Below are 26,096 nucleotides of genomic sequence, written 5' to 3'. Positions count from 1 at the left end.
TCTGTAGTGGTGCGGTAGCTGTGTTTGTGTATGCGGCGATGCAAAAATGCTGCTGTTCTTGACAGCAGTAATAAGGCTGTGCAATGAAAAATAGTTGGGACTGGATTTGGCAATATTTTACGGAAGTCGGGTAGTTTGATCATTTTTCAGTATCCCTTGACTGATCTAATATGTGCTAGCTTCTGCATGGAGTGGCTTTAGTGGAGGCTAGCATTTATCTAGATTTAAAGAAACGTATGGGTCTTTATGTTCTTAATGGTGGCTTCACCTCTTGCAGTCTAACAGAACACGAATTCAGGAAGAAATGTGAAAAAACATATAGGCAACTTTGTACTAAAAAAGGCTTGGGATGATACTACGTCATGTCTGTGAACTAGTTTTATCCTGTAGATTGTTTTTTCTTCTGTCTCCCTTGATTCTTCACATCTGGACCCTGGTTAACAGTCTGAGGATACATCTGGTGTTGATTGCTCTTTATAGACATTTAATTTGCATTTATATAATGTTGTGTTTGTGCAGTGAGGAGTGACTAACTTCTGTCTTACTTGGACTTAAAAGGATGTCATCTAGAATTCAGTTGATAAAACTGTTACTCATTTTGTACCAAAGTGTCTAGTAGCTTTGTGTGAGTTCAAAAAACTTCAGTTTCAGATAACTATTGCCTTTAAGCTGCTGTATTAAGAATTTCTATAAAAATTGATCTAATTTATTCCTGAACAGGGTCATTGGTAGGGACTTTAGCACTAGAAATACTAATAACTGCTTCAAGCAGTCCCATAGACTTCAGCTGGACAATTCCAAGGTGTGCAGCTCCTACAAAACTTAGTGTGCGTGACGTGCGTGCAAACTTGGGATCAGCTGTCGCAGGCATTGGTGTTGGGGGCATGAATAAATCACTTAATCTTTCAGGCCTTGTTATTGGAGCTTTCTTATAAATGAGGATGTTGAATATGATGATACCACTGATACGTGGTACCTGGTTCTTACTAAAGCGATATCCCGATGCTGGAAGCCGAATGGGAAGGGAGAAATGTCGCAAGGACATAATCGGGGAGAAACGTTGCAAGGTATTTGTTGTAAACACAGGGAGTGTATCGTGGCACTGTGACTTCCTTGCAAGGGCAGAGGAAGATGGGGTTTCTGGCTGCTGGTAGTGTTAGGTAACAATCTGTCCGAGCCATATATAAGGAGTACCGGCGTGGGCACTTTTTTTCCTGATCTCATAAGCATAATGAAACTAAACTGAAGTTACTCAAGTGCCAGAATTTCCCCCAAACAATAGTTACACAACACAGTCGAAATGGATGTAGAGCTAATAGATAACCTGGATAAATTTCACTTATTTTCTACAACCAAGTTTTAAACAGAAGTATTTTATTAACATTAGAAAGTAGACTAACATGCACTGAGCTTACTTTTTTAGCTCTTTATGCTGCCACTGAAGAGGACTATAGGCTGTTTTGCTGACTATTATTGCTAAGTAGGATTTTTTTGTATCCCCCGCCTTGCCGAACTGTGTTCTTTTTCCCTGGTCTCTCCCCCAAGTCATTTTGGTCAGCGGTGTAAGAGGGTGACCCACGCAAGCGGTGAACACCTCTTCGCACTGGCCTAACCAAGTCAAAAGGTGGAAATGTTAGTGAATGTATAGTCTGAGGCTCCCTTTCATCAGTCAAGAATTGGGCTTTGAATTTAAATTTCTGTTGAATTTGACCTATTCTGAAATGCTATTTCTGTGAACTTTGATATTTAAATCTGTAATTCTTTATTCATGTGTGAATAATTATTCCCTAAAAGATATTTACTTAAAGGCAAATGGAAATGCAAGCTGCTGCTGCTACTTCAAAATAGTTCTTGGAACATTTTTTTAATGTAAAGGAGTAAAAAGGGCATGGGTTTTGTTGGTGTGTTTTTCTTCCCACAGAGGAAAACAGAACAAAAAAACCAAGGAGGAATGGGAGAGTTAAAACAAATAAAACTTGATGGGACTAGAAGAACCCTTACTGCTTTAGCTAGCTATGAAAAATGTATTTCATTAGGCCGTCCGTATTGTTATTTGCCAGACACTATGTCAAAGGGAATCACTGATGGGTAATGCAATGGAAAGAAATGATGTTTTCTTTCTCCTTTTCCCACCCCTTCCCCCAGTGAGCCTTTGCATTCATGTGTTACAACTTTGTGTGTTTTCCACATGACCAGCTGCTTTGTAGTTCTAATATGCACCTTTCTTTTAATTTTAGGTTGTCTTCATTTTGCTGACTCGGACTGCAGATTCCAAGGAAAGGAAGGGGAAGTGGAATAAAATACTCAAGTGCCAGAGGAAAAGCCAGACTAGCCAATGAACATGACTGTCACTAAACTGTAGACTGCTCTCGTTTACACATAGTGGAGGAAAATAAATTGCTGTCAATTCAAAGCTTATAAAATTACTTTTGCAAACTTTCATTACTGAACTTCAGATAGGCTAAAACCCTTCAACTAGGGTTGAATTAGGAAATGGAAATATGACTCCTTGCTGGTGTCTTCCATCTTCCTCCCCATCTCCAGGGTTTTTTGTTTGGGGTAGGAAATCGTGAACAAGTTGTATGGCGTCAACCAAACTTACAGCTGATGGTTATGGATGACATAGGAACTTCAGATTTATGTCTCAGCAATGATACCTGACTAAGGCAAAGGTTGAAAACTGCTCATCAACTACTTTATCAAAACTTGTAGTAACTGTTATGGTCATGCTTTCTCTCTCTAAGATTTGAACTCTGGGGTGATGTTCCCTGGAAGGCATGAGCAGATAAGTCATCTTTTTGGATTGGAAACAGAAATAATATGAGAATGCCCAGAAGAGGCTTAGTAATTCAAGCCAGGACTCGTTGGCTATTAGTGGGCCTTGCTTTACTATTCAGTTTAGTCTTGCTCATGTATTTGCTTGAGTGTGCTCCACAAACAGATGGTAATGGATCTCTACCTGGTGTTGTAAGCGAAAACATGGGTAAAGAATACTATCAAGCTCTCTTGCAGGAACAAGAAGAGCATTATCAAAACCGAGCAACCAGTCTGAAACGTCAGATTGCCCAGTTAAAGCAAGAGCTTCAGGAAATGAGTGATAAATTGAAATCCCTACAGGAAAAAAAGACCCCCAAGGTCAATGGTATGAACTACCAGGGCACCAAAGAACAAGCTTCCAATGATCTCCTAGAGTTTCTTCATTCCCAGATTGACAAAGCTGAGGTGAGCGTGGGGGCCAAACTGCCTAGTGAATATGGCGTCATTCCTTTTGAAAGCTTTACATCCATGAAAGTGTTCCAGTTGGAGATGGGGCTTACTCGGCATCCAGAAGAGAAACCTGTTAGAAAGGATAAACGAGACGAATTGGTGGAAGTTATTGAGGCTGGCCTAGAAGTTATCAATAATCCAGATGAAGAAGATGGACAAGATGAAGATGATGGCGTAGGAGAGAGGCAGCTGTATAGTGAAAATGATTTCATAGAAGGTATGTTTATTACATGCTTTCTAGCCAGTTAACAGAATGTCACAACAGGCATTTAATGGTGTCTGTATTTTTAGAGGCTTTACCTACTTGAATACAGTCTTGAACAGTAATTACACAGTAAGAACCTTTATTTCTAATGATGGGAATATTACTGTTTCATTATGTTGTGTTTTGTGTAGGGAGCAAGAAATCCGTTTCAGAAGAAGGGCTCACCACAAGAAGTGTACAGGGGAAGTTGTAACTGCTTAAAATACTGAGGCATTCATAATTGATTTTAGCTGAAGTCAGTGTGACACAACTGTTTATGGTACTAAATAGCTGAAAGACTTCCAGTGAAACTGGTGGCAGTGGGAGGGAGAAATTGATTATTCTCTCTTGTTCCAGCATAGTTAAGCCATTCAGTATGAAGCTACAGGGTTTCTTTTCTTCGCTCATCTCTGTGCCCCTTTTAGTTACTATTCAGGCTTTTGACTCTCATAGAGCTGACATACTCATATTGGAGGGAGAGCATTGGTGGAGGCTAACGTGTTCTGGTCACATCAGCTGAAGAACTTGGTGTCCTGAGTAGACTCTTCATGGTATGCTGGTTATGGGGTTTGCTAAGCTGTGCAACCTTGAACTGTTCTCTTGTTCTCTATTCAATTCTCTTTCAGTGCTTGTAAATTTAATTAAAGAACACATTAGTATAAAAACAAAAATAGCAGTTATACCCTTAAAAGATGCGTTAGTGATAATTCCTACAGAAGTTGGCTTTCAAGGTGCAGTATAATGCTGCTGGAGATAAGTATTATCAAAAACTGCCCTCTTTTTTTGTATTTACAGTATTAAATACATGTTCATGCTGCCATAAAAAAAAAAAAGTTGGACCATGCTATAAGAGCATTACTGTAAAAGGGATTCTGGGTCTCAGCAGTACTAATGTCTGCACTATTAAGCAAACACATGCTGGAGAGAGGTACCGTTAGCCTTGAAATAATCAGTTCTTTCAGTCTGAGATGATGTAATTGGTCTGTAGCGTAAAAAGTCTCTGCTTTTAGCAGCTACTGTGTTTGAAGTTTAATGGCAGTACTCGTGTTCGTTCCAGAAGGTGGGGCAGGGCATAGAATCCACTCAGCTGTCTCGGTATAATACAGCCACCACAGTGTTAGGCTCTTAGTACACTTTTCACTTGAAACCGTGTTATTTTGTCTGGAAGCAGTCACTGTTTTGCAGTCTTTTAATTGTTTTCTTTTTATATTAATTGTGCAGCTGCTTTTCCTTTACTGTGTTAGAGACTGCTTATACTCTACTGGATTTTCTTTTTTACGAGTACTGAAATAGTTGTTCATTTTTCTTAGCATACTGCCTTTAATGTCTGCAGACCTCCCAGAAAGCAAGGAGCTGTAGGACCTTAAAACTGTACTTACACCTCTGCCTCCGTTCACACCAGTATATTGATAAGCGGTTTTGAAAGTTGAACTGGTTTCCTTTTGTTGTAAAGACAGTTTCTTCAAGCATAGGATACAGGAACTGTAAAAAAAAAAATACGGAGCACCTACTTTTATTCTGCCAGCTCATAGCAACTGGCCGTAGCAATGTATGTCAGCGTCTTGTTTCCGACAGAAGTTGTGGGTTGTGTGGGTATTCTGTGTTTATGTGCATGTGACAATACTACTGGCCAATTTAGACATCAGGCCAGCAACAAAAGCCGCTTCTGAATATTAACACCTCCAATATTGTTCCAAGACTTAGAGGGGAGAGATGGAACGAGGCGGCAGTGGGACCTGCGGGTCCCTCGCCCGGCGGCCCTGGGACGGGGCTCGAGCGCACTACCGCCGTGGTCAGTTTGCGTATCCTCGTTTGATGGAAGGGCAGTTGGAAAGCTGATGTCTTTCCATTTAGAAAATACCGCTACCTTAAGCTATCATAAACTGGTGGGTTGAAGTTTCATAGCGGGCTTGGTGTATCCACTGAAGTCACCGCAGTTCCTGTAGATGTCTGAAGAGCACGAGTAGACTGTTGCTGGACTAGCATCGCTCATTTAGAGAAACAGTTTGCTAAAGTCGGCTTGAGTTAAGATAAATAGTTTGTCACTTAGGTTCTGTATCCTCTTCAATTGCTAAAGACTGTTTTGTGGTTTAGGACTAAGACTAGAGTTTTATGCCATTTGTAGCAAGAGGCTGGGAAACTTGGTGCGTGGATTACTTTGGGGGGAAGCGGGGAAAAAGAGAACACTGATACTGCATTAGTTAATACATAGCCATCATATTATCTGCGTAATATAGATAAACTTATTTTGCTTTTGTTCTGACTTGCAGGAATATTTTGTCAAAACTAACGCATATCTGTCTACAGAAAATTACCCACAAAACTGTGCCACAACTATAACCTAAACTAGAGACAGGCATTTTTATTCTAGAAGTGTTCTGGCTTCCTACCTCAATACACTAACTTTTCATGTAGGTTAATGTTTATTTCTGTGAATCGTTTCAGGGTTTTTTTCCTAGACTTTTGAGATACTAATCTAAACCTTGAGTTGTGTAATCTTTCGCGGTATGTACTTTTAAAGTTGTATTAGCAAATCCTTAGAGAATTTGGTGGCTGTTTGAATAAGTTGAGAGTCTTTTATCTTTTAAACAATTTTACCTAATGGTGTCTCTTCATCGCGACTGAATGTTTGAAGTTCTTCCCCAGCTTTTACATTGTCTTTGCCCACTCAGCGGAATATCACTGCCTTGACTTGTAAAAACATCAAGAATTTTTTTGTTATTGTTCTTTAGGTTTTACCTATATTGGAGTCACTTGTGACAGCAAAGACTAATGACATAAATTTAAACTTAATCTGCCTTTTCTATTTTATAAATAGACTTTTCTCAAATAAACTTATCTGAAAAAGTACACTTAATTATTGAATAATACATGGTATTCTAAATCAACTGATTTTTATTACTCTTAATACTGCGTGGGCCAAAAAACTTGAAAATACATGCTGATGGATGGTAACTTTCTTGTTGCTGCTCTGTTTTTTGCTCTGTGCCCTTGATTTAACTGTTCCAGCAACTTTTTTGCTGTGTGCTGAGCCTGTGTGGTCTCTCCATGAAGATACTATAACTCTTGCCAGTGATGCAAGGAAACTGTATCCATGACAGGGCGCAACCTGCTCAACTGTTACCCAAACTGATGTTGTGTTGTTCTTTTTTTTAACATTGCAAAACAAAGTAATGACCGAGTGTGTTTTTTGAGATTAGGCAGAGCTGCCACAGCCACTTCATGGCTATTGGCAGGCTTCTAGCAATAACACAAAGTAAAAATAAGATTTGCAAGTATCCATTGCAATTATAAAGATACTTTCTGAAAGCTCCAAATTATTTTTCACAAGGCTCAATAGACTTGCGCTGCTGATGAAGAGAAAACAAGCAGGTTTCTCAGCTCTGCAGGGCTCCGTTTGCTGCATTGTTACCTGTTTCGCTTTGCTGCAACCCAGAATGAAATTTCCAGAATTCTAATATTGACAGAACAAAAACCTGATCTCAAAAAAAGTCTTGTTCTGCAGTTCCTGTTTGAGAAACACTTTCAAGTTTTTTTTTTTCCTTAATATTTCCATTAGATCTAAGCATATGAGAAACAGGAGTATGCTATACTCTTCGGTGAAGAGTAACCCTAGAGAGAATAAAAGTTACAATTTTACATATTTTCACAAATGAAGGGGTCTAGGACTACAAATAATGAACCTAATTGCTGAATTGGGTATTCTAAGATAGTCCTGAATTAAAAAATATTTCTCCGAGATCAGTGTTTGATAATACTGAGAAACAGAGGATAAGTAGGATGGGAGGAGCATAACAGTATTACCTCTGTCCATCCCCTTTCTTCAGAAGCCTGTGACATTAAGTCTTGACTAGTGATGCAAAACTCAGTGAGGAGCCTTCGTGGATATCTGTACTTTACAGTGTAACTGGTTTGTTTGGGTTACATTTATTAGTGTAATGGGATTATTTTCTCAAGGGATTAAAAGCTTTTCCATTGGCTAGACATTTAAAATTAACCTTTGGAAAATAGAGACACTAGCTTATTTTCAGAAGCTAATTAGCAATTGGTTAATCTCTAATAAATCTCTTTTTATTAAATATCTACCAGAATTTGAGTGCTGCTGTTTGGGTGCACTTCTCTTGCTTCTGTGTTTCCAGTTGGAACTGGGCAAAGTCCAGAAACTATCTTTAGGTCTCAGTCTCAAGGGAAGATTCCCCACCTGAAAAATGTCCTTGGCATGGAAGAATTGTTTATCCCAGTGCTGCAAGCTCAAAGTCAAAATTTTTCCAGGGTCCTTGCCACCCATAGAACAGTGTGGGCTGTTTGTTGTGCGAACACCCCTTTTAGTAGGTCCTGCATAAGACCAGAAACTGGCCAGTGTCCTGGGAACTTCAACAGACAATTTTAATGCACAAAAAACATAGGACATATGTCTTAAATTCTACAGACCAAACACTTTCTTGGTAGCTTTCTTGGTAGTTGTAAAACAAATGATAGTGTTCAGTGCAATAGAAGAACAGCTTTTTGGCTTTGATAGCAACTGATCCCCAGTATTCCTAAGATTTAATTTGTTTGGTGAGAAACAGAAATTCTGCAAAGGGGGTAAAGCTTCATGGACCAGGAATAACAGCTGTTAAATTATTTCTGCTGCTTTTTACCAGTTTGCTTATAGAGCTCTATTTTGGATGGCAGCCAGCATATGCTAGTTGGAAGGTGAGATAGCAGGTTTTATTACATGAGTCAATCCCATGTATTAAAAACCTGACTACACTAAGAAGTAAAACAGATGTGGGTTCTTTTTCTGGCTGTTCTCAATTCTGGCTTCTGTGTATAGAAGCTTTAATCCCATAAAAGTATTCAAATTAGTAGATTACATATGGAGGTTAGCTCATAGGAAGGAGAATAATTAGAGGAGCACATACTTACTATTTAAAAGAAGTGTGGCACTTGGTAGGATGTTGAGATTCAAAAGTTTGGAATCTTCTGTTCCAGCAATTGAGTGTTGACAAGGCACTACTTGCATATATTAAGGTCTTTATGAAGTTACAGTAGTGTTTTTTTGAAGTTACTTTAATCTACAACTTTTTATTCTGTACTACTGCCTTCGGTTGTAGACTGACATCTGAGCTTATCCTTTGATTAAAGATAAGCTATTGGCAACTGTGACATGCTTTTTAAAAACCCACTTATATTGTAAACGGTATTTTCATCTGTAAACAGCTGTTGGATACTACAGAAAGGAATATAATATACAATACTGAATGTTAATGTGTGCAAGAGTACTGGTACAAAGTATTTGTTGCGTATTGCGTGAGGGCATGGCGTACGAACACCAAGGTGCATCAGCTGCTCCAGTAACCAAGAAACTGTTTTCAGGCTACGGTGCTGGACTACGCAGCGCGAAGGGTTGGAGTGGAAAAGGATTGAGAGGGATTTAAGATCGTTTTCTGCTTCTAACAGCCAGCACTGTGGACTTTCATTGTTTGAAACGCCCTTTTCAGTACTTGTAATTAATTCTGATTTGAAACTGTCATGCTTTTCCTGCCCATTAAAATGTGGTGCATATTTTACGCAGCTCTGTGCACACAAAGGAATGAATGTGGATTTCTATCCCTTAGAAGAAGTGCATTGCAAAACTTTGAACGCAGGGTAAAAAGCATTTAAGTTGAAAGGCTGGATTCAGTCACCATTAACTTCCAGTGTGATGGCACCAGCTTGTTCTGCTACACCCTGTCTCCCGCAGACCCTGTGTGGTGCTCGTCTGCATTTCCCGTTGTGTCTGCCAGTACACACGCTCGCCTGCAAGAAAGATTGCATTACAGAGCTGAATATAGGTAGATTTAGGGAAATTACTCTTTATAATAGAGTATAGAGGTATAGAAGAAAAAAAAGTTGGGACAAGGTGGTGTGCAAATTTTTTTTGGCTCTTTAGTGAATGGGAAGGTAGTGGGAGGAAGGGAACACGGAGGAATGTTGGCCTGGAGATAGGGAGAGAAGCAAAGCTGTCAGATGACTTCTTTCTAGTTCCTGAGATAGAGCAGCTTGGTTTTGTTTGTCTAAGTTTGCGGGCTGCTCCCTTCACATATCTTGACACCTCTTGATTTCAGTTGCCAAAAAGACAATAACAACAAAAAGAACAGTATCAATACTGAGCACAAAAGACAACCCTTTGTGTCACCAGAACAGTTCATCTATCCTGTGCCCTGCCACCTTCTTTCTGGGTGGGAGGCTGGGAGGGGGTTTCAGCTGCTCTGAAGACTGGCTTGCAGGAGAAGACGCAGTTCAGGCCTGCCAAGGGAATGCAAATACGCGGGTTGTGTGGTGGAGGGCAGGTGTGTTTACCACACTTGCGGATATGCATCTATTCATAACTTTCTCGAGGGTCTTTGTGGCCAACTCAACTGAAAGTTGTTTGGTTCATAGTTTAGCTTATGTTTGTTTTTGATAATACACCTTTACCTTGTGTGGGAGAGAGGAGAGCTGAGATGAGATGAGATGAACATAGGGAAATTCTGTTGGAGGATTTTTCCTGGCATCATTTCATACTCTCATGTTAGTATAGATACAGGATGACCAACACACAGCTCAGTTCAGTCAAAGCAACAGATGAGTCTTAGTCTTTTCCTTTGTGGTGTAAAATTAGAGAGGCTATTGGCTTGAGTTGCTTCCTGGAGGGTCCTTAAATGAAAGCAAGCAGCTATCCTCAATATGTGCTCTAAACAGGATAGATTTCCCTACCCATTAGGAGTAAAACGTCTCTAAATAGGCAATCATGTTTACAGAGAGCTGGTATTGTTTTCTCAAAGTGTTACAGCTATGTAGAAAACTTCTGCTTATGTCCTTAGAGGACCATAGCTACAGCAAAACGCCACTATCCTTATTTATGGGATAGAAAGAACTGTAGCTAGTGGTCAGCCATGAAAACAATTTTAAAGCATTCCAGCATTTATCATGTGGATTTTTTTTTTTTGAGATCACATTTCAGATTTTACAGGCTTTGTCAAGTGAGTTACTGTGTCATTTGTTCTGCCTACAGCTTGTGGTGTGTTGACTGCTGGCCAGATGATCTCAGCTTTTACTGTGGACTAGCTTAGGGGAAGATTGTTACTGAAGGGATTAGGAACAGGCAATATTAGATTTCAGCCATCCTTTTCCATAGCATATAGTTGAATTCCCTTTTTGCTGGGAAGACCCAACTTTCATTCTGCCTGAGAGGTTGATGTAGGACCATAAAACCTATCTAAGAAGCAGGGGAAGCTGGAGGTTGCTTGAGATTGTTTTTCAGATCTGGCCTAAGAAGGTAGGAGGGTGTTTGTGATAATTGGTGGCTTGTGAATTTTTTGTTTGTTTTTAGGAAAACCCCAGAAGCTTTCCCCCAAAAGCTTTATTTTTCACTTCTTTGTAGTTCTCAGGAAAATCAGTGTTTCTGAAGTAAAATTGCGGGGATCTTTGACTTTACAAATGACTTGTGTGACTTGTTCTTCAGGTTACTATCGTACGGAAAGAGATAAGGGGACACAGTATGAGCTGTTTTATAAGAAGATGGATGGCATGGAATACAGGCATGTCACCTTGTTCCGACCTTTTGGACCCCTCATGAAAGTGAAGAGTGAAACGGTTGATATTTCTAGATCAATCATTAACATTATTGTCCCTCTTGCTGGAAGAACTGAGGCATTTGCACAATTTATGCAAAACTTTAGGTAGGTGCACGAGATTATATAGTGAGCTATATTGCTGATTTTTCAGTATTTTGTTTTGTCTTCAAAATGAATTTCTGTTCTGGTGGATTTGTGACAGACCTAATGATTCCAACATTGTGTGCAACTACCTTGGAATGTTTGTAATTGAACCTATTGTATGGAGAAAGTATTCCTTCTATAAAGGTTTTAAGAGATTCTCAAACTGCACCAAAACCCCTTTCAGACCAAATGCCAGGGCCACTGTGAACCTGGACACAGATGATCTTAAACATAACTTCTGTATTTACAACAGTTTTTGAGCTCCTGTTTATAAAATAAGGTGTTGAAATAAGACACACAGTATTGGAACCTTCTGATTCAAATGGGAAAGATGGGGAAAAGAGGAGGGGAAACATCTTTCCTTGTTTTCTTTAGAAGTTAGTTGAAATCTGACCAGAATACTTAAATCTGCCAATAGTTTTAAATGCAAGAGCTTTAAAGTACCTGAAGTACCTGAAGCTTCTGTTGTGTTGCAAGAATTATTAATATCAGTTTATCTTTGTGCTTATAGGGATGTGTGTATTCACCAGGATAAGCGTGTTCACCTCACAGTGGTGTACTTCGGACAAGACGGGCTGTCAGAAGTAAAAAGCATCCTAGAGTCTGTAGCTAGGTAAGTGTGTCGATCCAATGTCAGTCAATAAAAATTGTATTGATTGGCATTTAAATCATAGAATCGTTAAGGTTGGAAAAGACCTCTAAGATCATCAAGTCCAACAGTCAACCCAATACCACCATGCCCACTAAACCATGTCCCAAAGTGCCACATCTACATGTTTTTAAAAAAGGATGAAATAATAATTTTATAGTCCATTACAGGTTAATAGGAAAAGTAAGCTTTATTTACAGTACACTATTTTTGGTTGGCATTTTACAGCTTAGGTTGCAAAAGTCTCCTGAAGACTACTAAAAATCAAGTTATAGGCCAAAAAAGACTGACAGCAGTGACTTTGAGGGTTCTGTCTGACAGTCCAAAAAACAACAGGGCTGAGTTTTGCAGTGAGTATTCAGTCATGCTAACAGATTGATCAGAATTAAAGTTCTCTGGAACTGGGATGTACATTTCGGTAGCTCTTTCACTGGAGAACCAATTTTACTTACTGATAAGGAAGAAAAATGTAGTCAAAGTAGTCTGGTGGGCTGCTGAGTGTGAGAAGTTAAGCTCTGCCCTCTATCCTCTAGGTACTAGGTAATTGGGCCCGTACCATCTGCTGTAAAGCAACTTTAAGCACTGTTTCACTGTGGCTGGCTGAGCAAATAGCATTATAGTAGTATGGATTTAAAATTCCCAAATGTTGCCTTTTTTTTTTTTTTTTGCTCCAGAGGGATGGGACAGGTAATAGCATCCCTAAGACTGTGGCTAAGGGGCTCCTTCTCTGCCTGAGCTCTTGTGCTTGACCCTGGGCTGGGAGCCTGTTACCCTGTTAGCCAAGAAGGAGCTGGGCTCCCAAGTATCCCCACTTCCCAACACAGGCCAAGGGCTCTGCTCGATGAAATGTATTAGGCGCAGGCTATTGTGTCGCTGGCTTAAAATATGACGGAGAGTTGGCCTTGTGTGCACAGGGGTCTTCTAGGAAGGGAGGAGTGCTTCTGCCTTCCTCCCACAGAGCCTCCTGGGCATCTAGCTTGCCGAGTGCTGGCCGTCTCTGTTTCAGAGGCCTCTCTGCTGCCTGCCGTCCTCCCTGTGAGATGTCCTCTTCTGACAGCATTGAGTCACATTCAGTGCTGTGAACTCACTGGGCCTTTATCTGGTTCTTTATCTTCTTAGCGGTGCTACTGTTGAGTATCTTCACTCTGTTCTCTGCAAGCATTGACCTCTGAAGTGTCTCTGAAGTAGGCACTTAACTTTGAAGATATTCCCTGGGTGTATTTACAGTCTCCCTTTGCTGCTCCATCCCTCTTCTGCGATGAGTAGAGGCATGTGTGCTACTGGTGTGAAATAGGGAGGAGAAGCAAACTGGGTTATGGTGGCGTCACCAGACAGATGGCCTTTTGCCTCGCGAGTTTGGTGGTACCAGGACTCTGGCTTTCCGTTTGCCCTTCTCTCTGACGTAGTGAAGACAGATATTGGTCTATTAGTCAGAACTTCTTAGGTTGTGGGGACAAATTTTAGGTGGCATTGTAATTTCAGGGAACACTGTAATTCATGTCAGTTGCCAAAAGGCCTTTGAAGTATGTCTGAACGATTAAATGCAGAATGAAGTTATAAAGTGAGACTGAGGTCCATCTTTTTACAATGTCTAAACTCTGACACTTCAAATAGACAAGTAAGTGGAACAGATATTTTTTTCTCACCCTGATGATATAACTGTTGTTTGTGGGTTTTTTTAATTTCTGGAATGAAATTACTGTAAAATGCTGAAAAATTATAAATGGTCCCTTCTGCCCCCTATATGGGTTTATCTTGGGTTGGACTCTCTGTTTTTCTTCTAGAGAAACTAACTTCCACAACTACACGCTCGTCTCTCTGAATGAGGAATTTAACCGAGGCCGGGGACTCGACATGGGTGCCAGAGCCTGGGAAAAGGGCGAGGTCCTGATGTTCTTCTGTGATGTTGATGTTTATTTCACAGCAGAGTTCCTCAACAGTTGTCGCTTAAATGCTGAGCCTGGTACGTTTTTTTACAGTTGCTGTAACCCAGCCTTGTCATCTTGCTTGGCTTAAACTGATCTGTGTTGAGCATATAGAAAACTAACTTGAATGGTGGAGCTTATTCAATACCATGCACCTAGGAAAATGAAAACTACTCTGTGCACAAAAGACTGAGAAATAACTTTTGTCTTGGTGTAGCTTGCTATAAGAACAAGTTGTCTTTTTTGTACAATGAGTACAACTTTCACATTTTCTTAAGATTTGGCTGTTCAAAAGAAAGCTGGACAGTTTAATTGCTTTAACAATTAGATTGCATGTGAATTTGTATAACAAAATCAATGGAGCACTTATAGTGGATGATGATTTTTGTTATACTGAAATCTAACGAGTTTTGTTTATGTCTTCTCACACTTGTACAGCTAAGACACATCACATATGAATGGTTTTTAGTACAGCTACACAACATGGCCCTTACAGAGAGTGAGCTAATGTTCCACGTTTACAGCCCAAGCTCTGAAATTTTCTGACCATTTTTCTCCAGTTTGCATGAAGCTTGCTTGTTTTACAAGCTTCTGCCAAGAAGGATAAAGCTTGCTTAACAAGCGTGCTAGTTAAGACCTCCTCCTGTCAAACATTTGGTTTTATGTTTTTGGCTATTTTTTTTTAATGCTTACTTTTAATTCCAGATTTGTTGCAGCCAGAAACCATTTTCTCCAAATGTCAATTTGGAATGAATAGATACTTTTTCTTCACATAATAAACAGGCAAGAAAGTCTGCTATAAGCCAGATATTTGGATTCTATTGCTTGCTTTTTCTTTCATTTCTGTCTGTCTTGTTTCTTATGAAACAAGTTGTATAAATAATTGGGAAAACTTTGGAGAGGAGCATCTTGTGAGCTTTCACAAGGAGAGGAGTTTGAGAGACTGCTTGACAATTCCTACTGACAGTTTGTCACCTTTGCTTCAAGTGAGATCTGAAAATGCTTCTCGCATATTCAGGGTTCATAACCACATCAGGGTACTGAGTATTCTTGTGGGCTGTCATAGATACCTTTGCACCATTGACAATGCAAGAGAGCCTTGAAAAATATTTATTTGGCTTCTGTAATAGGCATAGAACTGCTGTCACAGCATAATCAGGATGATGCTCATGACGCATAATGCCCTTGCAGGACATCCTGGATGTACACACTTTTAAATACGTGTGGCAAGAGGCACACTCATAAAACTCAAGCTATGCAAGATGTTACTTGGACTTGGTTATTTTTTTAGCTTTACTGCCTACCATTATTGCAGGGATTTTTCGCTGTCATGTGATACTGTGATATATAATGTGGATATAATATTTTGTATGTATAACTGCATATAAATGTATACCTATAGAGTATAAATAAATACGTGTACTTTTTTTTAATCCTGTGGGCTCTGCCTCGCTAGATGTTATGGGCTCCGAAGTGGGAAAGCCTAGCAGTTAGACCTTGTATGTATTTGTTTTCACTAGATGGCTAATAGCTAATATTTCACATAAAGAGAGTACTTCCAGTTTCCTCTTGCCTTCAGAAAGGGTGCCCACAGTGAGTAATAATAACCTTTTGATTTCTAGGGAAAAAGGTTTTTTACCCTGTGGTATTCAGCCTTTATAATCCAGCTATTGTCTATGCCAACCAAGATATACCACCCCCTGTGGAGCAACAGTTGGTAAGCAGCGTGATTTATTCTGGATAGAATTAGTTGTGCTTTGTATTAAAACAAATTAAGTGTAACTTGATAGTCTCTTTGGGATAACTTATGCACTGACAAAGGTCATATCTAAACACTTTTCTCCATTATGGCCAAAGCACTTGGAAGAGAAGCTTATCAAACACTACAAAACTTGTTCTTAGATAAACTTGGAGTTCTACCTAGATTTAAAAAAAAAAAAAAAGGTGCTATTAATCAAATGAAGTTGGTAGTTTTGGTCTATTGCTTAATTCTGGCTTGGAAAGCCAGTATTTTAGGAGGACAGTGGCATATATAACATGGCAGCAACTTTTGTCTTACATTTCAGCAAACAAAGGAGTGGTGAAAGGAAAAAAAAAAACCTGAGTGGTGCTTGATAGGCTTCCCTCACTATTCACTGTCTTTGCTAACTACCAAACAGTAGTTGCAGGAAGTGTGCTGTGTAACTCCAGGTGGGCCAAGATGTTCAGTCAGTTGCTTTTTTTGGTGCTGTGGACAGCTGTACTCTGTGCAGATTGTTTCTTTATCTTTGCCATCCAACATCTTCCAGAACCATGGGCTGCTAAACTGCTAATTTCATCTTGCTTTTGGAATGAGAAACACTGCTTTTAGGGAAGCTTATAGTCAAAGTAATAACCAAATAAACCCCACGAACATTCGAGAGAATAGGTTTAAAGATAATTTGGCAAATTAGCAGAAAGAAGGAAGTACTGTATTTCTGGGTCTTAGTTTCCTGTAGATGGAATGGCTGTGGTCAATGTCCAGCCTGACTCTCTTTCAAGAGGCTGCATAAATGAAATTGGATTTTGCAGGTAGGACTTCTGAGATAGATGGGTTGGAGGAGAGAAAGGCGAGTGCAACACAGCCTTACTAAAAGAAAAGGAAAACGTAATAATCCTCACCCCCTATGTTGTTTGCAAGGATCATCCTGAAAGTAGGAGGGAAGCTTTCACATATGGCCTCAGGTAATCACAGCTGAGAGGGGAGCGAGCTCCTGCCTGATGACTCTGCTGTTTACTTTTTTGAATCCAACAACTTTATGGTTGCTGACTTCAATCACAAAACTTACTTTTCTTGTCATATCTGAACAAGAAGAGACAAATGGTGGCCTTAGAAACCGGGTAGGAACTGGAGCGTTGGGAACAGATAATTTGCCAATAGACTACCCAAAATTTACTGCTTGGTCTGAGCAGGTACATAGAACATAGAGGTGGTGTGGCAGAAAGGTAAATGTGGAAACTGCGATGCAAGTAAGTGTTTGGAATCGTATGGCAAAGGGTGAAGCGAACAGCAGGTAATTAGGAAGCCTGGATCTGCGCATGACACAGAAATACTAGAAGTGTTATATGCTGTATCCTGCACTGAGCAAATGATGGGAAGAGCTGAGCTTTCTAGTGCAATGTACCTCCTGTGATGCATTTTGCATTTCAAAATTCTATTGTTTTAAAATTGCAGGTACACAAGAAGGATTCTGGTTTCTGGCGGGATTTTGGCTTTGGGATGACTTGTCAATATCGGACAGACTTTTTGACTGTTGGTAAGATAAAACTAAAAAAAAAATATTTGTGTGTTTAAAAATTGATTCTCTGGTCTTATCTAATGACAGGAAAGTAATGCATTAATTTCTTTTATTATTTTCCCAAGTTTAGCAGTCAAACTTACATGACAAGTTTAACCAATGAGATATATTTTTTTTTTTCTAGACTTTGATGTCCCATCTGATGAGTATGTGTTAAAGTCACAGTATTTTTTTTAGTAACAACATTTCACTCTAGAACGACTAAAAATCTTTTTTTTTTTTACTGTGTCTGAAGCAAAAGTTTAAAAAAACCACATCCTCAAATAAGCCACTACCATAGACAAGAAGCATTCAAATTCTTTCTTTTAAATAAACCTTGAGCAGTTGGATAGAGTTGTTTGAGGCTTTAGAAACATGCTTTGGCACCCCCTTGTGACATGCTGTTAAAACTGCAAACAGCTTGGTGTACTTGAATTTGGAAGACCACCTTGAAGATTGTCTGTCAGAAGGTGTAATGATATAGTCCTATGTGTTGTATTAATGGTGTGAATGCAGGCTGATTTCTAAGAGCAGTCATATTTCCATGTATACAGTACATGCTAAGTGAAAACTTCATAATTCTAGAGTTCGGAAATTGTACATAGGTCTGGGTAAGTTTTCACTAGGGTCCTGGAAAGGCAAGAGAACTTAAAATGGTGGAACAGGTTCCTTAATCCAGCTCTTTGAGTTGTGACCTATGGAAGTGACCTATGCTGGCCTTTTTAGAGAGGGCTTTTCTTATGGTGCATGACTGCTTCATTTTCCATCTGCTAAAGTCCATTTTGGTTGCTAAAAATAACACAAAAGCATAGCCAGTGAGGTTTACCTACAGTTTTCTGCAGCTGTCACATAGGACGTTATGCATAATGCAATTTGGAAACACTGTTCTAAGAGGCTGTGAAGCCAGCAGTGCATGACCTGTGTCCTGGGTAGTTTCTACCACAAAGGATGTGGTATGCTTGAAGCTCCTCTCCCTCAATTTGGCATGCTTTGGCATGGAGAGCTTGAAGTTATTGCTCCAGAATTTCTGGTATGTCATACCAGACTTGATAAGTTACAGAAGGAGTGTTGCTCTTTTTGCCCTACATCTAGCCTGTGTGCCAAAATAACATTTTCTGATACTGTTTTTATAGGGGGTTTTGACTTGGAAGTCAAAGGCTGGGGCGGAGAAGATGTTCACCTTTACAGAAAGTACTTGCACGGTGACCTTATTGTGATCAGGACACCGGTCCCTGGTCTCTTTCACCTCTGGCACGAGAAACACTGTGCAGACGAACTCACTCCAGAGCAGTATCGCATGTGTATCCAGTCCAAAGCCATGAATGAGGCCTCCCACTCGCACCTTGGGATGCTGGTCTTCAGAGAGGAGATCGAGACTCACCTCCGTAAGCAGGCTTACAGGACTAACAGCGAAGCAGTGGGTTAAATTTCACCCCCGTGACATTTGATGACTTCGAATTCACGGTGGACCAGCATCATTTTACAGCCTTAATTCAGCTTAAAAATGCAGTGCCTCTCTTTTTCAGTGAAGAAGAGTTTAGGGGGGTTTTGGTTCTTGTATTTGTTTTCCGAGTAATTCTTTGACTGATGTGCTATTACCTACATATCTTGGAAGTCCAAGCACCTCAAATAAATTGGAAAGTGTATGTAGTTCAAGGAAGGTGTCTTCAGTATCGATTGGAAGAATCAGTGGAATGTACAACTTAACACTTTTCCATGTGGTACATTTCAATTCTTACATTTGCATTATTTTAAGAATTAAATTAAATGATCTTTTGTGTTGTCTTGAGTATTTTCAGTCTGTGTGGCTCACTGCACTGTGACTTTAGAAGGCTAGGATACTTACAGTCCGTTGTAGAAACAAGAGGAAGGTGTGAAGAAAAATCTTGCCATGAAAGGTATATGGGATGTGCTGACTGGTATGCCAACTGTTCAGGTTGCTGATTTCACAGCAAGGGCTTGGTGCCACATTTGCTGTATGAACAGACATTCGCATGGCTGAATATGGAATAATTCATGTGAAAGGTGGGGGGAATGAAAATACTTTTAAGTGGAATTTTGGAGCGTATAATGTAATTTCACACTGCAAAAGAGACACCACCTTATCTCAGTGGTGGATCAGACCAGTTGGGAACTTTCCAGTTGGATGTCCCTGGGTCTGGTCTTTTTCCCACAGTAGATGCCACATCACAGAATCCCTTCTATAAACTGAGCTCATTTGTTTTAAAGATTTTTGGCCCCACTCTTCCTTATTCAAAGGCCCTGCCTGTACATCTCTTCCTTTAAGTTGAGGAACCATCTTTTCATTCCCATATAAATTTATTAGGGGCCCATTTGCTGTCATGCCCATATTGTCCTTTTGCTTTCTTTTTCTGGCTTTTTCATTACATGTTTTCGCAAGGCAGTCATATACTCTTAGCTGTTTCACTGATTGCAAAAGCAATAGCTACTACAGTCTGTCTTCATAGAATGCTCTCCATTCTGCTGATTATCATAGCAGCCTTATTCTTCATTTTTTTCAGTTTGAGGGGATTTTGGGTTTTTTCTTTGGGTGGGTTGGTTTGAGCATGCATAAGCAGAATTATGCTGTGGTCTCATTAGTGCCTTGTACAATGGCACTACTTCCCTTTTGGGTCTTTTGGGATGCATAAACAGTTTAAATGCAGGCAGGTCATTTTTCTCCATGATGTCTTATATGCTACCATATGGCATGCCTCATTTTTAATACAATTGTTTATAGAATGAATGCTGAGAATGCTAATTCAGCGGTTAAACCATTTGCATGGTCTCCACTGATTTTAGAAATTAGTTGAAAACCCTTTTCAAACCAGGTAATTAAGATCTGTTTATGAATTCAGTTTGCTTCAAGAATTCTGAAGGCAATTAAAAATTTAAATGATTGATTCCTGAATAGCAGATATGCTGTGCAAATAGTTCTGGGCACTGATCCTTTTTATATGTACATAAAATTTGCCTTTATGTAACTTATTGTGGAGAACAGTGTACTGTATTGTACTTAGAATGAAGAGAATGCATCACAAGACTTCTTGCAGTTGGTAATTCTCAATATAATAAATGGAATTTCTGCATTTTAGGAATTGTTTTAAGCTGTTTATTTGAAACCAGTTTTACAATAACATTTTACAAGGCAGATGACATGCTGGATTCCAATAGTAGCATTTGCAGCAAGAAGTTGAACCAGCTCATTTTTGCATATAAAGTGAGTATCTACCCAGACCAGATACAAAAGTGCAGAGTTAGTTCCCCAGGCAACTTAAAGTAAGATAACATCTGGTATAAGTTTAAGAGCTCTTGGTGGTTCCTAGCAAAAACCATAAGGTACCAGTGAGGAGAAGATTAAATACATAGGCATGATGATTTGGGGTAAAGATACAGGTGGGACCTTCTACTTAGACTCCAGCTCTTGAAACTTGAGCTGCTGTTGCTGTCCTGACTCTGCTGCACAAGAATAAGCCTCAAAAATGCCTCACACTGACACCACCACTTCTTGGCACGCACTGGAATGGATACTGAGGTAGTGCAGAGCTGTTAAGCGTTGCTGCAGCTCAGCTCTTATCAGTCAACCACTGCTTCAGAAGGATCCAGTTGTCCAAGTTTCCGTGTTTTGGAAACACAGCAGACTGCTGATGCTGATAGCTAGATCTCTTACCTTTGCTGCTTTGCACTGGGTGGTTGTGCTTATCAGCAGTGGAGAGGAAGGAGGTCAACTGTCTGTATCTGTGCGATCAAAAGTGGTCTGTGGTGTAGATGCTGGAAGGCAGCACTTCTGAAAACTTATTTTTCCATTCATCATCCTAAAATGTTGAAGTTAATGCGTTGGAGTTAAAAGGAAGTCCGAAGTGGTTAATGTCAGGGTTGGGTATTGACTAAAAGTAGTCTGATTTATTTGAGGACTTCTGAACTTTTGGGGGCCCTTGCAGGCCTGGTCTTTCTCTTGTCTTAGTTAGCTCCCTGCACTAACTGCCTGCGTGAGAACGTGTTGATGTGGCACGTGTCCCGTTGGCAGCTCATGAAGAGCATAGGCACCTATGACCCCTTGTGTTCATGCTGTGTTAGGAAAGCCAGAGATACGGGTATGGGCCATGTGCAGTGTTAAGTTACTGCAAGGTACTTGCAGCCCAATGGTAGCAACAAGAATGAGAATAATTTTAAGCATGGAATCTCTTTGGATGCATTTTGCTGCTGCGTGGTAGGTACTGTATTCGGTACACATGCCTCACCGCATGCATCTGCAGGGAAAATGGTTTTACTGCTAACAATCTAGAATATTTACAGCAGGAAAATACTCTGTTCTAATAGTGTTTTACAGGTTGAGGGTAGCTTATTAGGAACTCTGACATCGGAAATTAAATCAATTACTTAAAAGCTGTTATGATTTAAAATTTACACTTCCAGGGAATTATTACTGATCATGTACAGTTCATGTTCCCTAATGACTTATCATTTTATCTACTAATTTTTCTCTAAATTATTATTTAAATTAGATTAAAAATTATAAATAACTACCTTAACTTTACAGCTTTTAATTAAATCTTGAAATAGGGGGGTTTTTTAATTACCATTCTGAAGTATTTTAACTTTTGCTCTTGGGCTAGGCTACAGGCCTTGACTAGTTTAAAAAAAGATACATAAAATTTTTACTTTAGATAATGATTATTCCTCGATGAATTAATAGGTGTTTTTTCAAAACAAGATACAATGTTTTCCTGTAAGCAAGGCCCTCACTGGACTAAGTTAACTGATGACTACTATGCAGAAGGATTGTTTTGTCTATTTTAACAGCGATTCTCTAGAAGAGGACAGGATCCCTTGTATATCCCTAGGAATCCCAAAATAGATAGAGAAAAGGTTGAGGCATACGACTTGCAGCAAAAATGATTCTATTCAGTATATTGCTCCAAAAGTTACTCAAATCTCTATGAATAGATCATAAGATCACCACATGGCAGCTGCTTTCCTGGTCCTGTGCTGCTTTTCATCGTTCTTTGTACGGGAGTTTTTCTGGCAAGAAGTCCTCTGGAAGTGCGTTCCTTTTTCTTGCTTTTCCACCGTAGTCTCAGGGAAAGGCGTGGGTAGAGGTCATTTCAGGATGCCAATTTTGCAGTCATTATCAGTTACTCCTGCATTACCCCAAGTTAACTGACGAAATGTCTTCTCTTTTGTGTGGCTGTGGATGACAGCGACACTAACTACGCTCCTGAGCAATTGGCACAAAGCTAAGTCACTGCCCAGCATTGGTCAGAAAAATGTGTGAATGTGGAGGGCAGTTTGTTCTCCCCAAGTCCTTAGCATACCTAAAAGAAATTACACATGCTGTATAAGTATGTTACGTACTGAAAACTTGTACGGGTCTTTTCATCACCTCTTTAAATCTCACATCATGTTGCCCTGGTGTCTGTCTTCACCATGCTTCTTGGATTACGCTTCGTTCCTCTGTATGTGCTACCTTCCTTATTAACCCAGTCTATTTTTTCTTCAGTTTTTTCAGTCTTCTCATTTCTTCAGCTCCCCTCTTATTTCTTCTGAGAAAGGCCTAAAAAGGCCTTAAAGCCTTCAGCCTTTTGCAAGCTCCAGTCCTGGCTCTTCAGCAACGTGGGAGACGTTGGGGGACCCCGCAGACCGAGCTGTGGTGGAGATGAGCAAGGGGGATGCCTGGCAAGGGAAGGCCCAGGGGCTGGACCCTGTGAGTGGGACAGGATCTGCCAGGCCATGCAGGAACAGCTCTCTGCCATTTACCAGCTCTGAGAACTGGCTTTAAACCATGAACTCTGTACTATGGATAAGGCTTTTTTCTCCTTTCTGTATTTGTCATAGTATTTCATCCTGATACACAGTAAATTGTAACGGGCAACATGAAGTTCATGGCAAAGAGCAGTAATTTAAGACCATTACCCATACCCAATGTTTGATTGCACACCATTGCTTCTGCTCTGTAATGGAACTAGAACAGAAATAGTAGGATATGCCTTTATTATGAAGTGAGTTTACAAGTGATTTCACTTACCTGAATGTATTGAACTTCTGATTGCATTTTTGCATGGCCACACTGTGATACGGGTGTTTGTACTGTGTGTAGCCGCTGCCTGTCTGCTGCATGCTGTAATGCAAGGGTAGCTTGCTCTTTCCTAGTAAAACGTGTAACTCTTCCTTGAAGGTGTTTCCCAACCTCATCCAAGAAAAGGAGGAAATTAGTCATGTTTCAAATATGAAAAGCTCTCTCTTGAAAAATAAAATCTATTCTGGATGTTGCTTTAGGCATGAATCTGGCTAAATGGCTGGAAAATGTTAGCTAAGTGTCTAGTCTCAGCTTGTAACTCGGGGCAGGGGACGGCAGAGATAAACATTACTGTGTGGATCTGCAGCCGTGCAAAGAGCGCAGCTGCCGGCTCGGGCGGCAGGAACGGGGTGGCCGAAGGCTGCAAACTTGGCATCGCTGTCCTCCCTGCTGGTGAGAAGCTCCCAGTGGCTGGTGGGTGCCATGGGAGCCGCCAGCTGCCCGGGCTTCTCCTTGGGAGCCTTGGTCTGGTTTTGCTCTACTTTAGCAACAAGCATGGAATTGAGTTAATCGAGGGAGAAGTTAAACCCCAGGGGCGTCTCCATCCACATAACAAGTTCAGTAGCTTAATTATTAAGGACTGAGTGTTGATACTGAGCTCACATTGCTGGTCCTCTCCAGCCTGAGCCGGCACAAAAGCAAACTCCATCAGCTCGAAGGGTCAATGCCTTCGGTTGGAGCCACAGGCAATTTCTGGAGAAAAGGGGAACAGCAAGGTTTTGAGTAGTGCTTTTGGGTTGTCGGTTGTCACAGCTGTGACCTGCACAGCTCCCGGGGGGGTCAGAAACGGGGGTTTGCTATGCATGGACCATTGCCTCAGCAGAGGAGACCTGCTCTTGGCTTTCCCAAGGTACGCTCTGCCTGGAGAGGGAGAACAAAACCCACGTTGTTTGGCTTGGGCTGTCCGCCACTGGGGCATTGCAAAGATAAATGAAAACATTGTGCTTTGGAGTCAGAAACAACTGTCTGCCCATGGTCGGCACTCAGGTTATGTGGCCGGGTGTTGGGCCGAGTCGTCCCTGTTTTGACAGATGCTGTTTATATAACGCACCATTTCCCTTTTTTAAGCTGTGGCCCAAGCGTAAGAAGCCAGCTGTGTTTTCCTGGAGGAGTGACAGCGTTTAGCGTTAGAGCAGTAAATATAGTAACGTTTGTTTAAATAGGAACATGCTCCACGGAATTGAGAAGTATTTTTTTTTTAGCTGTTGTATGCTATACGCATTAATTGTAAGCTTTTCCAAGGAACTTGCGATCTGTAGAGGGAAGGGGAAGTGTTCTTGATTAAGGGAAGTCGAAATGAGGTTAGCTCAGGGCACACTTTATGATAGACCCTTTACAGGAGTGAATTCAGGTTCTGCTTTTGAATTTGCAAACTTCTAATTTGTTTAAAAATACGTCATTCAATGGGGCTACTACTAAATACTGTTTTGGAGAATAAGAAAATACAGATGAAAAAGTACAGGGAAATACTTAGTTTTGTCCGCTGCATCCAGAAGAAAATACTTAGTGGCTTTTTTTATAATTTCATAAAAGCCTGTGACTCTTTGGACTCTGAGATAACACACACCTATGAAACACTCATTAAAACTTCTTTGTAAACTGGTTAGATTGTGCTGATGAATGTTTAGCACCTCTCATTATTTAAGACTGCAGAATTGCATAAGGTGGGAGAGAGAAGTGGTGGGCAAGCCCTAACTATGTGTATCTGAATGTAGACATACATTTAAATTGCAGGTTTTAGTACATGCTGGAATATAAACTTTAGAGTGAAATGAAACAGCCTTTTGCTTTGTTACATCAGTGAATGAAAGAAGAAATTCGAATGGCCTTTAAAATGATGGTTCAGCATAAATGTAGTAACTCGTTGACTACTGCGTCGGTGTGACGATACAAGTTTTTTGTGTAGCAAAGATGGGTTTAGCTTTCATTTGCCTGAGGTGCACTTGCTGTGTGTATGACCCCCAACTGCATCTTAAAGAGATTAGTCATTCGAATTTTACTCAGCTGTGAAGTAAGACGAGGCATATCAGGATATGGCTAAAGTTAAGCAGCATTTGGTTCATGCCCCCACGGTGCTCATCTCCTCCTCGTCAGGCCCCACAGCTTGCAAACCACGGGGTTCCAGCTCTTTCTTCACCGCAAAAGCTTTACAGCAAAGGAGGCTAGGACAAAACGCTGTTTTCTACGTCTCCGTGGTTGCACTGGCTCTGCAGACCTCTGCTCTTATTGACAGAGTATCAATTTTTCTTGGTGCATCACAGCACAAGGCGGCGCCGGGCCTGTGGCCGCTGCAGGCCGCAGCGGCCGGTGCCGGCCCCCGCAGGCCGCATTGCCCGCCGCTGCCCTGCTCTCCAGGGCCCAGCCTTGCAGCTGCGTCAGGCGTTCGCGTGACGGTTGCCTTCAGCCTCTGCTGGATTTGCGTCAGCTGGGAGACCGGCCCCGCACCCGCCCTAGGAAGGTGCAGAGGGTGCTCTCCCTTAACCCCGGGCCACGTTAGAGGGGAGGTTTCTCTGGCCGCACCTTGACCCTGCCGTGAGGGGCTGCCTCTGCCACAGCTGTTGTGTTTGCAGTAACAATGGCAGCTGTGTGCTTAATTAGGGCTGTGTGGAGTAATTGGCTACTCTCAGTTGGTACCTGGAGCTGGAAGGTTCTTCCACTTCTTTCCCAGGCAATGTGGTCTCTCTCCTCCTGTGTTAGAATAAGGTAAATATTTTATTAATTTTTTGGGGCATACTACTCTAAGATGAGGCCAAAAAGGGAATGGCTTTCATCAACAGGAGAGCTTGTGTGCTTCTGCAAGGGATATGTTGCGCTGGGTTTGAAGAATAGGTGGTGTATCTGGGGCTTGTGTGGCATTACCACGTGGCAAAAGTACTTTTGGATTTAAGGTAGAATGTTAAATAAATCTATCTTAC

The 26,096-nt window shown here is 40.7% G+C and overlaps 1 protein-coding gene across 2 annotated transcripts; it reads left to right on the top strand.

Annotated features, from left to right (window-relative positions):
- Positions 1-2,820: 2,820 nt before the first annotated feature.
- CSGALNACT2 (chondroitin sulfate N-acetylgalactosaminyltransferase 2) lies at positions 2,821-18,531 on the top strand (the record flags this gene model as incomplete). 2 transcript variants are annotated; one of them, XM_082002150.1, is made up of 7 exons in its annotated part: positions 2,821-3,484; positions 10,980-11,196; positions 11,747-11,848; positions 13,669-13,847; positions 15,432-15,526; positions 17,003-17,084; positions 18,239-18,531. In XM_082002150.1, 7 exons carry the CDS (start codon positions 2,821-2,823, stop codon positions 18,529-18,531), a joined length of 1,632 nt encoding a protein of 543 aa, XP_081858276.1. The 2 variants fall into 2 exon arrangements, with proteins under 2 accessions (XP_081858276.1, XP_081858277.1); XM_082002151.1 differs by lacking the exons at positions 15,432-15,526; positions 18,239-18,531 and having other exon boundaries at positions 2,827-3,484; positions 17,003-17,569.
- Positions 18,532-26,096: the final 7,565 nt, after the last annotated feature.

The sequence above is a fragment of the Phaethon aethereus genome, assembly GCF_964289735.1.
Source record: "Phaethon aethereus genome assembly, chromosome: 7".
Classification (NCBI taxonomy): Eukaryota; Metazoa; Chordata; class Aves; order Phaethontiformes; family Phaethontidae; genus Phaethon; species Phaethon aethereus.
The sequence above is the reverse complement of the archived record's forward strand: the minus strand, read 5'-3'. Positions and strand labels throughout refer to the sequence as shown.